The sequence below is a fragment of the Schistocerca serialis genome, chromosome 3 (assembly GCF_023864345.2).
Source record: "Schistocerca serialis cubense isolate TAMUIC-IGC-003099 chromosome 3, iqSchSeri2.2, whole genome shotgun sequence".
In the NCBI taxonomy this organism is placed as follows: Eukaryota; Metazoa; Arthropoda; class Insecta; order Orthoptera; family Acrididae; genus Schistocerca; species Schistocerca serialis.
The window spans coordinates 65,909,578-65,922,196 of record NC_064640.1 but is presented as its reverse complement, the minus strand read 5'-3'; the positions used below and the strand labels follow the sequence as shown (position 1 = coordinate 65,922,196).

The 12,619-nt window shown below is 38.0% G+C and overlaps 1 protein-coding gene across 5 annotated transcripts in view; it reads left to right on the top strand.

Annotated features, from left to right (window-relative positions):
- The window catches only part of LOC126469714 (glycogen debranching enzyme), a 204,835-nt gene that overhangs the window by 101,588 nt on the left and 90,628 nt on the right, over positions 1-12,619 (top strand). For all 5 annotated transcript variants that reach the window (XM_050096902.1, XM_050096903.1, XM_050096900.1 and 2 more), the window contains exon 7: positions 7,578-7,816. In XM_050096902.1, coding sequence (XP_049952859.1) covers positions 7,578-7,816 — 239 coding nt within the window. The remainder of the gene's footprint in view (positions 1-7,577; positions 7,817-12,619) is intronic.

The following is a 12,619-nucleotide window of genomic DNA, read 5'->3' as shown; positions in this document are numbered from 1 at the left end:
GGAGTACTCTTATTACATACATGAGACATTCAACAGAAGAAACCACACTGAATGTGTGAACTACTAACAAGTTTACAGGAAGTCAACAGGTGTCACTAGTTTCTTGCTCTTGATCCATTGGCATCATCTGTGGCCAGTGTCATATCACAGTCACAATGTAATGTATTCATATGCACTACCAAGAACTAGTACATTATAGTCCTTATTTCACTGGTAAGTAAAAGGAACAAAATTGATCCCTTCTTATAGATTTCAACAACATTTTGACCTACGGGGTATGTCCAAACAAAAAGTAACAAAATTTATTTTTACAAGAAAGAGCATTTTTTAAACAATATTTCCAAATAGTTCATGCATTGTTCATAGATTTTGTCATAGCAGGAAACCAACTTTTCTATGCCCCCTTCATAGAAAGATGCCGTCAGTGAAGCCAGCCACTTCTGAACACTGGTTTTTGCATTGCCATCCTTGTTAAAGCACCTTCCTCCAAAATCATGTTTCAATTTCAAGAAAAAATGGTGGTCAGAAGGTGTGGGGTTGGGGCTGTATGGTAGGTGATCGAACTGCTCCTAACCAAATTGACGAATAAGGTTGTCTGTGACATGAGCAGACTGGGGATGTGCATTGTCATGAAGCAACACAGTGCCATGATGAGCATTCCATGCCTTTTGTTTTGAATTGCATGCCAAAATTTTCTCAGTTTTTTTCATTATTGTACCACATTGATGGTTTCAACCATGGGAAGGTATTGAACAAGCTGAAAATGACAAAAAACAGTGTTCAGCAATGGCTGTCTTCACTGGCAGCATATTTCTACAAAGAGGGAATAGAAAAGTTGGTTTCCTACTATGTCAAATGTCTGAAAAATGGTGGCAACTATGCAGGAAAGTAGTTTAAAAAATGTTTTTCCTGTAAAAATAAATTATGGTTAAAAAAATGTGTAAAAATGTTTTTATGGGTTTTTCTTCAGAACAGTACTTATTTTCCAAACATGCCTCATTCTAACCTTTGCAGTTATAATGTAACCGTTTGATACGCATTAAGAAAACAGGAGAAACAGTGTCAAAGTTAGCTCATTACATTAGCCACCACTATGGATGATGACAACCTACCATTTTAGCTTCATTTGGAACTTCAAACTGTGTGAACCATTACCAAAATTAAAGTATAAAGACATCTCCCACATTAACGCAGAAAGCTGTTGCACCAGCATGTATGGTGGCAGAATACACAACCACTATAGGTTTCCTTACTACAGACCATAATATCCAATATACATGACACCGATTGACACTATAGTCCTAGATTTTAAAACATTAAACTATAATGCCATGAATCCTCCAACACACTCCAAACAAAATAGTGACAGTTATGTTATGACAGTTACTGATCATCTCACCATTCTAGAGACAACATTTGCTTACATTGCCATCTTGTCATAGAAGATACTAAGATGGGATCAAGTATGCTTGGTTAATGTTAAAATAAAGATCAATCATAACACAAGATATGCATTAAGACTATGAGCATTACACCAGTGAGCTACCACTCAATAAGTCACAGCATCATGCAATTAAGGCTATCGGTGGACCACTCAGGTTTTCTTAGAAACCATACTACTCAATATTCAGGGGCTGTGATATTAACCCTTTCACTGCGCATTTACTCTCAGTGGCTCCCGCCCTGTGCGCGTTATTTTCACCCGGTGCATATATATACGACTGTAGCAGTCTACCTTTATTATTGAGATAAAAATGAGACCCAAAATCTGGTATTGTCTTTGTAAATCATTTCTTTTTTTAAAATCTTTGTTCAGAAAGTCTTATTTTGATAAAAAAAGGTACTTTATTAGGAGAAAAAATACAAAACATATTACATTAGTAATACTTCAAAGTGTGATATCTCTCGGAAAAAAATAAAATAAACATAAAGGCACATTACATTTTACACAAATGTATCTTGTCACTTCATTTATCATGTTTTGCACATACAATACACCTTCTCTGGGCGGCCTTCTTCTTTGAAGTTCCTGGGATTAGCGAGATAAAGTGGCGCTCGGTTAGGCGTAAGGTATTGTTACCATCAGCCGATCTCCTTCCACGACGTCGCTCTGTTTGCGGTTGGTGGTGAATATCTAGGATCTCCTTGATAAGTTTCTGTTGAAAATCAGATACTGAAATATTTTGTCCCATTTGAGTTTTATATAATGCATGCGCACTGAGCAGAGACAGATCCACCAAATGAAAAAAATACTTTTTTATACCATTTTACAGTTTTTCGTACACATTCTACTGAACTTAGCATCATGTCACTCCTGTCGACGGCCCCCATATTTTCAATGTAGCTTACGATGCAAGCTGGGTTTGTTTTTGGTTCATTTGTGGTTCTGTCAATTTTGTCAGTCGCTGTAATTTCGCTTGTATGAAGAGTTGAAATCATCCTCACTTCCCGCTTGTCCTGCCACTTCAGAGCAAGAAGTTTATCTGTTGACATAAACTCGATCTTGCCTTTTCTAAGTTTTTTTTTAAGAAGCAGGCCTGCCTTTGTGTTTTTTTCTCACAGTTCCACAGGCATTAGCCACTCTGTCATGCAAATAAGAAAATAACGTTGGGCTAGTGTACCAATCATCAACATATGTGTGACCTTTACCAAGGTAACTTTCAAGTAAAGTGAGAACAATGCTTCCAGGTATTCCAACATTTACGCCAAAGTCAGTTTCTTTTTTTATGTCTGTTGCTGCACCCACATAAATAATAAAGTCAAGAATATAACCAGTTTCACAATCACATAGCAAAAAATTTTACACCAAATCTGTGGCATTTAGAAGGTATGTACTGCTTGAAGAAGACACGACCTTTGGAGAAACTAAGCTTTCGTCAATGCACAAATTTTTAAAAGGATAGAAAACACCTGGAAATACTTTTCTTAAGTGATCCACAATTCGACATAATTTCCAGATGTTGTCATTTCCAGGGTCCTTACTGTTATGTAACATTCTGAGTAACAGAAGATATCTATCTCTCGGCATGAGTTGTCCAAACATTGGAGTAGACAGTAACTGATCATTGGTCTAATAACTGTTTATTTCATTTTTTCTCACTTGAGGCATCAGAAAATTTACAGCAAGGAAACAGTAAACGTCATCACTGTTTGTGTTTTTCCAACGCCGTAGTCTTGATTTTTCACTGGCATCATTGCAACGGTGCTCATAATATAAATTACATTGCTCAGCTATGTAGCTCACACTTTCTTGGCTAAAAAAACTTGGAAGCAGTCGTATACAGTACATAAATCATCTAAATTGACGATTTTGCAACCGGAACCACTGTTATTGAAATTATACACTTCAGAGTCCAAATCAGAGTTTTTCCATCTAAAATCAACTGTTTTGTGTCTCTTAGGAGATTTTTCAGGCATACGCTCAGGCTCTTCTTCGGAATCGGAGAAAGAATCGACAATAACATCAAAATCTGGATATGCATTTACTGGTTCAACGTTTGTTGGTTCACAGATATTTTTTATATTTGTGGTGACAGATTTATCTGCCAGCTCATCATCGTCATTATCTGTCCACCCATAATCAGCTGAATTGGGCATGATGATGTCCTCGTCATCATTTTGGTTTAGAATACTCAGCAGCTCATCGTCTGTAAACGGACGGTAACGTCGCGTCATTTTATTCGGTAACGCGGAAACGGCCGCACACAAACTAGGTAATATAGCGATATGAATGAACTCAGCAGAAAGAGAATTCAGCATACAATAGTCATTCAGGTATTTCCTAGTATTCCAACAGTTAAACTGCATACTTGCGCAACAATTACCTCCGACTCGCTGGCCCGATTTTCGGCATTATACGTAACTATACGACTGTAGCAGGGAACCGCTGTAAGTATTTTTTATAGCAAATAGTATATATATGTCTGGAGCACTAAAACGATTAGCGTATATTTATGTCTGGAGCAGTGAAAGGGTTAAAATAAGCACAGGGTAAAAAACTGTAAAATTATTGTGGTCGCTGACATATGACAAAGTACTGCTGGTGCACTGTACTGCAACCAGTTGCACATATGTTGGTTTCCTGCTATGAAAAATGTTTGAACAATGCCGGAAACTATGTAGAAAAATAGTTTAAGAAATTCTCTCCCTTGTAAAAATAAATTTTTGTGTGAAAAAATGTTTTTATGAGTTTTTTCCAAATGGTACTTACTTTCCAGGCATATCTCGTATAACTATTGCGCCCACAATGTAACTGTATGACATGAATTAGGAAAAGATGGGGAACAGTACCAAAGTCACCCCATTATACTAGTCCCCACTGTGAATGCTGTTTCCCTAACATTTTAGCGTATTTTGGAACATCAGTCTATATGAACAACTATCAAAATGAGACCTCAAGCCACCTACTATTTGTCATATTGCTAAAACAGGAAACAGAAACCTATTTGTATGTGCCCATTAAACTATGTATGCCAGGCACACTCCAGCATATTCCAGGCTACAATTAAAATGGTGATGATTGCATTACATTATGCCGGTATCTACCAGGCTTTCTAAAGGCAATTTTTTCTCACATTACCATCTTCTCGTAGAAGACACCAAGCATGACACTGTGGTACACAGAGTGGCAGCTCATCACTATAATGCTTGTGACATTTATATGTATATAGTGTTAAGAATGATGTTTGTTTTAACATTAAACAGATATTTCATGGACACTTTGCACAAACTGAAGCACATCATCAAGTCCAAATGCCCAGCAATGTTGACAGATGGCATCATTCTGTTGCAGGGTGATGCCTGCCCACATGTTGCCAAGGTTGTTTCGACTACACTGCATAAGTTTCACTAGGAAGCCCTTACATATCCTCTATACAGCTCCTATCTCTCCCCATAAACTTTCCATATTTTTGAGCCCTGAAGAAAGACATTCATGACCATTGATTTGCTTTGGATGGAAAAGTGTATGCATGATACAATTATCATTCCATAGGTAAATGCAAAAATTTTTCCATGAAGGCACTGACCATCTTGTCTCACAGTGGGACAAATGTATTAATAGTTATCACAGTTACTTTTGAAATAATAAACAGTTTACTTTTTCTTTTCCATCTGTCTCGTTTCCATTTGACTGCCCCTTATATGCATATAGTTCAACAGGGATTGGAATCAGCATAATAAACTTTCTGTCCAGTAATTTATTCACATCTGCAAACAATAGCAATTTGAGTTTTGCTCACATTTTTATTATGACAAACAGCAGACTAATATGTGAAATGCATGCGGAGGATTGTCTTGCAAAGCAGGGAAGTCAAATCTTGATCAAATTGACATGAGAGATTTACATGGATTGCAACACTCATTAAGGCAAATGACTGGATGATTCCCTATCTATGCCTCAAAATACAACATGATAATAGTCAACACATGGAAACATGTAGAACAGAGATGTGGAAGTGGGTACGATGGCTTAAATGAATATAGTAAGATCCCACGTGTAGAGATAAGCACTTTAATGATCAGCTTGACATCATTATACATAAACACACAGTCACTCCAATTCAAAAGCTCGCAATAGACTGAAGGTCTGATGCAAACCTCTAAGATGGCACTCCAAAGATAGGTCACTTGACCAATTGCATGCCCTTGCAGAGGTAATGATTCACTGATATGTGGAATATGCGGCGTTCTTCCATGTATATTAATATACTGTTTGATGATGACTGTTGCTAGATGTTTAACTATATTTTGAATATATTGTGAGATGTAAATATAATATAAGATACAAAACAACATCCATAATATCCTCCCACAAATTTTGGAATGTGGTTCTATACTTGGCTATAAAATCCCTTCATAGTCTACTAACAAATATGAGACAACACAAGTTAGATAAGTGGTGTGTCAGTAGAAAATGAGCTGAGAACTGTCTAATCCTGCTACCTTATCAGAACCATAGTGCAACAGTACATCATGTAAGGAGAGAGTCCTTTCTCTCATATTCAGTAAATTTCAGCATACACATTTTGTTGTAAAATAACATTGAGTTGTAAGATAGTATTGAGTTGTAAGATAGTTTGGTTGTGTCTAACAGCTCTTAATATCAATGACATTATTGAAGTCTGTAAGTTAAATTTTTTGCTGGCCATGACTGAAGCAGTATTTTAAAGTTCAAAATATCATAAACATAAACACTTATTGAGTATCAGTGAGTAAAAAGTATGGCACTGAAGGAAATAGGTCCTGTTATTCATCAAAAAGATAACATAGTGACCACACTCCCTGAAAACATAACTTAAAAGTGTAGCTGTTCAGTAAATACATTATTTGTAGGAAATTTATCGAATTAGAAGGCTTAGCTAAATGGTCTGCAACATTAGCTATTATAGTGAAGGGAACATGAGGTTTGGTCTGATATTCTGAATAGGGGAGTGTTAACATACTAAGCAGTAACAAAAATCAATGTATTACAGTACAGACTGAGCTCAGACAGCAAATAGTATGAAGGTAATCCCAAAAGTAAGGTCTCCTATTTTTTTATAAGTACAGATCTCTGTTTGTGTGGCAGTTGGACACACTGTTATGAAGAGCGCTTCATGCGCTGTGTGTAAACATGCGCACGCCATGCTGAGGTGCTCAGTCTTGGCTTGGGAGCCATTGAAAATGGAGCTCCCATTGGATGTTACTGCCAAGTGCAAATTGTGTGCAGTTATTTGATTTTTGAACACAAAGGGCACTGTGCCGATTGAAATCCATCACCAATTGATGGAAGTGTATGGTGAGTCGTGCAGGGATGTCAAAAATTTTCATAAGTGGTATAGTGAGTTTTCAGCTGGTCAGACCAAAATTTATGATGAACAAAGGAGTGGGAGACCATCAATTTCAAAGGAGACGGTGTTGCAGCTTGAGCAAAGCATGCGTGAAGATCGGTGGATCACCCTGGATGATCTCTGCACGTTGGTTCCTGAGGTTTCCTGAAGCACTACTCACAGAATTTTAATGGAAACATTGAACTACCGGAAGGTGTGCGCAAGATGGGTGCCATGCATGCTGACTGAGGACCACATGCAGCAACAAGTTGATGCTTCTCCCGCATTTCTTCATTGGAGCTGAACAGGACAACTTTCTGCACTCAATTGTCACAGGTGACGAAACCTGGGCATACCATTTTACACCTGAGACCAAGCGACCATCGTGCCAGTGGCGGCATCTTTCTTCGCCAAAGCTGTGGAGCTGGCGGCAAACTGGTCTGACATGGGCATACAAAAACTGCCACGGTGTCTACAAAAATGCATTGACAGAAATGTTGATTATGTTGAAAAATAGCTAAATGTTCAAGCTGTAAACTGATGTGAAGCATTGTAGAAATAAACAGGTCTATGTACATGTAAAAAAATAGGAGACCTTACTTTTGGGATTACCCTCATAATTTAAAAAAGTGTGTCATTATATTAGGCCATCTGTCATTTGAACAAGATAGGTGTCGGTGAAATTGGAAACAATGTAATTGATTGTAGATGTGGAACACTTTTTTTTTAACAATTTAAACAACTTTGTGATTCTTCTGTATTTTATAGGCAATTCGAAGTGCACTCCATGGCTTTTTTCTTCCACAAATTAAAGTGTCTGAGCTGTACATGGTGGATGTTAATGCACTTGTATCAGAATTTCAGTCACTTGTAAGGAAAAGATTACCACCAGTGCAAGTAGTTTCTCAGGAAAACATGAAACTAAAGATTACTCAAGATCCCCAGTATCGCCGATTGAAGTCTAATGTGGATATGGAATTAGCCCTTCAGTTATATAATGTATATAGGTAAGTCATTTACTAAAATGTAATTATTTGTGTGTTCCTTAATTTTTCAGGCTCTATGGCAAAATGGAACAAATACCTATGTAATTTACAGCATGCTGAAGAAATTTTAAAAGAATAAAATAACATAGAAACAAAATAAGTAACATAGAACAACAAAAAATGTGAACTACTCCATTAACAATTGCAGAGAATAAAAAGAAGCCTTTCAAAATAGGATGCAAAGCTTAAGGTTTATCGTGCAGTTTTTTTCCCCCCTTGTGCAGGGGAATAATGAACCACTTTCTGGACACTGATCAAGCAAGTGTTTTTGAGGAACAAATAATTGTTCTGTCATGTCTTCACTGAGTGAATTATGCAGTTGCTTTTCAAGTCTATATTATCATTAACCAGAAGGCCTATGAGGAAGTATACAACAGTACAATTCATATTCTGAAGCCTTACCTCCACCCACCCCAAATTCCCCAAACAATCTGTTTCCTTCCTGAAGGATAATAATTTAGTAAATTAGTGGTTCCAGTGTCTAGGTTTGATATTTTCTACTTTAAGTCTTCCTGTCAGCTGTATTAGGAATCACCACTTCCTGAGGCTAAGTACTGGCCATTCTTTCAGCACCCTTGCGCTAGTAACAGAGATGATATTCTTCATCACTTTTCAGTATTGCCTACAGTAAAATTCTGAAACTGCAATGTGATTCTCTGTCATTCTTTGATACAGCTACCTTTTCCTTGTGCATGAAGTTCCTGCATGCCGTACATTGTCAGCTGTATTGTAATGATTATGAAATCAGTCTAAAAGGAAGAGTGCATACAGAACACCCATACAACCCAGCCTAGAATATTGCTCAAGTGTGTGGGATGCGTATTGTATAAGACTAACAGCAGATATTGAATGTTTACAAAGAAGGGCAACACAAATGGTCACAGGTTTGTTTGACCTTCAGAAGAGCATCACGGAGATGCTATAAAATGTGAACTGGTGGACACACAGACTCCAACTTTCTTACAGAAGTCTACTTGCAATGTTTTGATAATATGAGGAATTTAGGAATATACTACAACCCTCTTCATACCTCACCCATAAGGACCATGAAGAAAAGATTAGATTTAATGCAGTGCATGCAGAGGCATTCAAGCAATTGTTCTTCCTGTGCTCCATAAGCAAATTGAATGAGAAGAAACCCTGGCATGTGCTACAATGTGAATTGCCCTTTGCCACACACTCCAAAATGATTTGTTGAGTATTCATGTAGAGGTAGATGTATGTGTTGATGTAGAAGTAGTGCAACTTACAGGGCACTGGTTTGAATCATATCTTTGCAATTATTTATGATTTAATATACTGATTTTTCAAATGTTCCATATTTGTTAAATATTGTAATATGCTAGAAGATTTCATGTATGTGTAAATAGGAACATTCTGTTGAGGCAGACTGTTCATGTCCACCTTTATGTATGTGTATGTCTGTGTAATGTGTTAGTTCTTTTTGAAGACACTGCTCTCATAACTGGTACTTCATACTGGATTGTACATGACATGGTTTGATGGTGTCACTGGGTACCACAGATATGAATATTGCTATTGCTCCAATAAGGCCTCTCAAAAGCTGTCACCTTTGTCGACAAGAATGAGTAGAATGGTTACAAACAGTACATTCCACCTACCGCATGCTTTGTCAAGGTACCAATGGACACAAAAGTATCAAAAAATTACATGACCATCAGGCATGCAGCATTGTTTTTCGAAAATGCTGGCCAGTAATTTACAAAATGGCTAAAGCTGTTTGACTGTGTCACTAAATCCAACAAGTGGGATGATATGATATGTGTTGACAATGTCTACTTTTATTCTGATTGTACAGTTCAATGTGAGGTCTGAGAGCACTGAGAAAAATTGAAGAACTGGGAAATATTTCAAACAGAAATTACAAAAACATGTGATTACAACCAGCAGCTGGTGTACATACTGAAGAGCAGCAATAATTGGACCTAATACCAAGGGAGACTACACCATCAGAAATGACTGGTACTGTGTCACATAGTGAATCCAAATATGTTAGAAGCCAATAAGTTTCACAGCTAATGAAAGGTGTGGCAGAGGAAGTCTACAATGCACTTCTTTTGAATGATCTCATTGTTACAGAGGACTTAATCGAGTGTTACCAGAACATTGAGGAGATACACCAGAAAAGTGCAGACTGAAAAACATTCAACAGACTTTTGAATGTTGCATTGATGACAATAATGGAAGACTATCAGGACCCCACTTTTGCTGGCTCCACTGGAAACCTTATAGTTGGAGAACAGAGGACAATATAGCAGTATGTCACTATTCTGGACACCTTGCATGTAGAATGTTATTTTGAAGGAGGAGGAGGAGGAGGAGGAGGAGGAAGAAGAAGAAGAAGAAGAAGAAGAATGTTTGATGACTATTACGTGAAAAGACATAAAGCATTTATGCAATCCTGTGCGTGCCAGACAGCTACAGCTGATATGTGAGATGAGATCATCACTGCACTCTAGATGAAGTTGGTCCCAAATGCTCTCCAGTTGTTTGCTATCATCATACAGTGTCAGCTGCTCACCCACTTGCTGTAATCAGAAAATTTAAATTAAGTGAGGCTGATACAGAAGAAAGTCCTCCTTGGATGACATTTGCCGTGATATAAGGAAATCTCATCATCTTCATTAATGACTACCAATCTGTATAGGCATTAGTCAAATCTGGGCTGTCATTTTCTGTGATATCAAATGCTAATCTCTACCAGCTGAAGAGGACTATGTTCTGAAGTTCAAAGACCATTGTTCTCAATGTTGCAGATGAAAGATACGTTCAACAAACAAGAACCTGTGTTGTGTGACTCAGTAACAGTGTGAGAACACAACCCTTCAAATGAGTATTTTTGCCAGAATACAGCCATAATCTTATCCTTGGAGGGGCTTTTAGCCTGCATCACAAGAAGTCATAGGCTATGTAAGATTGGAGTTCCAGATTAACTAAGCTATTGAAACAAGTCCATGTGTCAATGGTTGCTCTGGGCGAATGTCTGTTATTGAAGACACACTTACACCATCATTATAAATGAGATAAGTGCTGATCAGCAATGTGGACCCTCAGCTAAATTGTGAAGTCCTAGTTGATTGAAAAAAGTACTAAGCCTCACAATATAAATCTGGAGTGCGATGACAATCATAACCCTTACAAGTGGACAAGGAGAGCCTGGGGTCACCAGTTGCCATGAACAGCTGATCCTAGTGGTACATACATAGGGACTATTTAACCAGTCCAGGAATGTCAGATCAGTGCCATTGACAGATAATCATGCTGCGCTAGCATTGAAAACTATGAACTGGGGAAATCTACTACAGAATGACCAATAGGTCCCAGGTTTACCATGGAATAACGTCGGTAGGTGTTGGCCATGCTGAATGAATTTTTGGGTGTATTCAGGTCCATTGTGGAAACGAGGTAAAGCAGACAAGCCAGTGTGAAGCACCGTATGAATGATGGGTATCAACACCCATCTGTCAGCACTCATATAATGTTTCTCCAGCTGAACAACGGATAATACAGAATGAAGAGGGGGGACTCGCTGCAAGATGTTCAGCCATCGGATTGTCTCCTGTGACCTTTGCGGAGAAGGAAAACAAGCACATGGCATTTTTTCATCAATTAATGGTGGCTGAAAAAATAATAATATATATCTATTGCCACAAATTAATAAGACCTTGGACATCTGGATGAAGTGATCCATTTCTCCCCTATGATTATGCAGACTGACCCTACTAGCAGATTGAGGTTGAAAAGGCTGACTGAGAAGCAGTTTCTTTCATAAAACTTGATGAGTTCTGGCAGATGGAGGTTGAAAAGGCTGACTGAGAAATGATTGCTTTCATAACATATGATTAGTTTGTAGTTATGCTGCTTGGTATGTGCAATACTCCAGCCACCTGTGAACATGTGACAGATGACCTGCTTTGACATCTTAAATAAACAATGTGTTTTTGCTCCATGGATGACACTATTGTCTTACCAGAAAACATTTAAGATCACGTAATCTGCTGAACAACTGTGCTGATGTGTGTTGATGATGATGATGATGATGATGATGATTGGTTTGTGGGTGGCTCAACTGTGAGGTCATCAGTGCCTGTAGAACTTCCCAATCTTTACTCAGTCCAGTCTTGCCACTTTCATGAATGATTATGAAATGATGAGGAAAACACAGACACCCAGTCCCCGGGTGGAGAAAATCCCCAACCCAGCCGGGAATCGAACCCAGGACCCCATGATCCAGAGACAACAACGCTAGCCACTAGATGATGAACTGCAGACATGTCACTGATGCAAGTCTTTATATGAATCCAAGGAAGTGCCTCTTTGTCACCCAAGAAATGAAAATCTTGTAGCATCTAGTAAACAGAAAAAAAGAGTCTGCCCTGATTCAGAGAAAGTAAAAGTCATGACATGTTTTACAACTTACTGAAGCATTTGTGATGAGATAGACTTACTTGAAATGTTCTTTTATGACAGATGCTTCATAAATGAATCAGATGCATGCATACATCTCCAGAGTACTCTCCAAGTCCAAGAAGAATTATTCTGCAACTAAGAAAGAGTGCCTTACAGTTTTTGGACAATCATTTAGTTATGACCTAGTTCAAATGGTGCTCCATTCACTGTTGTGACTAACAATCTTTCTTTATGCTGACTGTTGAGCCCGAGGGCTCCATCTGGATAATTGGAAAAATTGGCACTGAAGGTCCAGGAATGCCATATCACTGGTAATATACAAAAATAGATGCA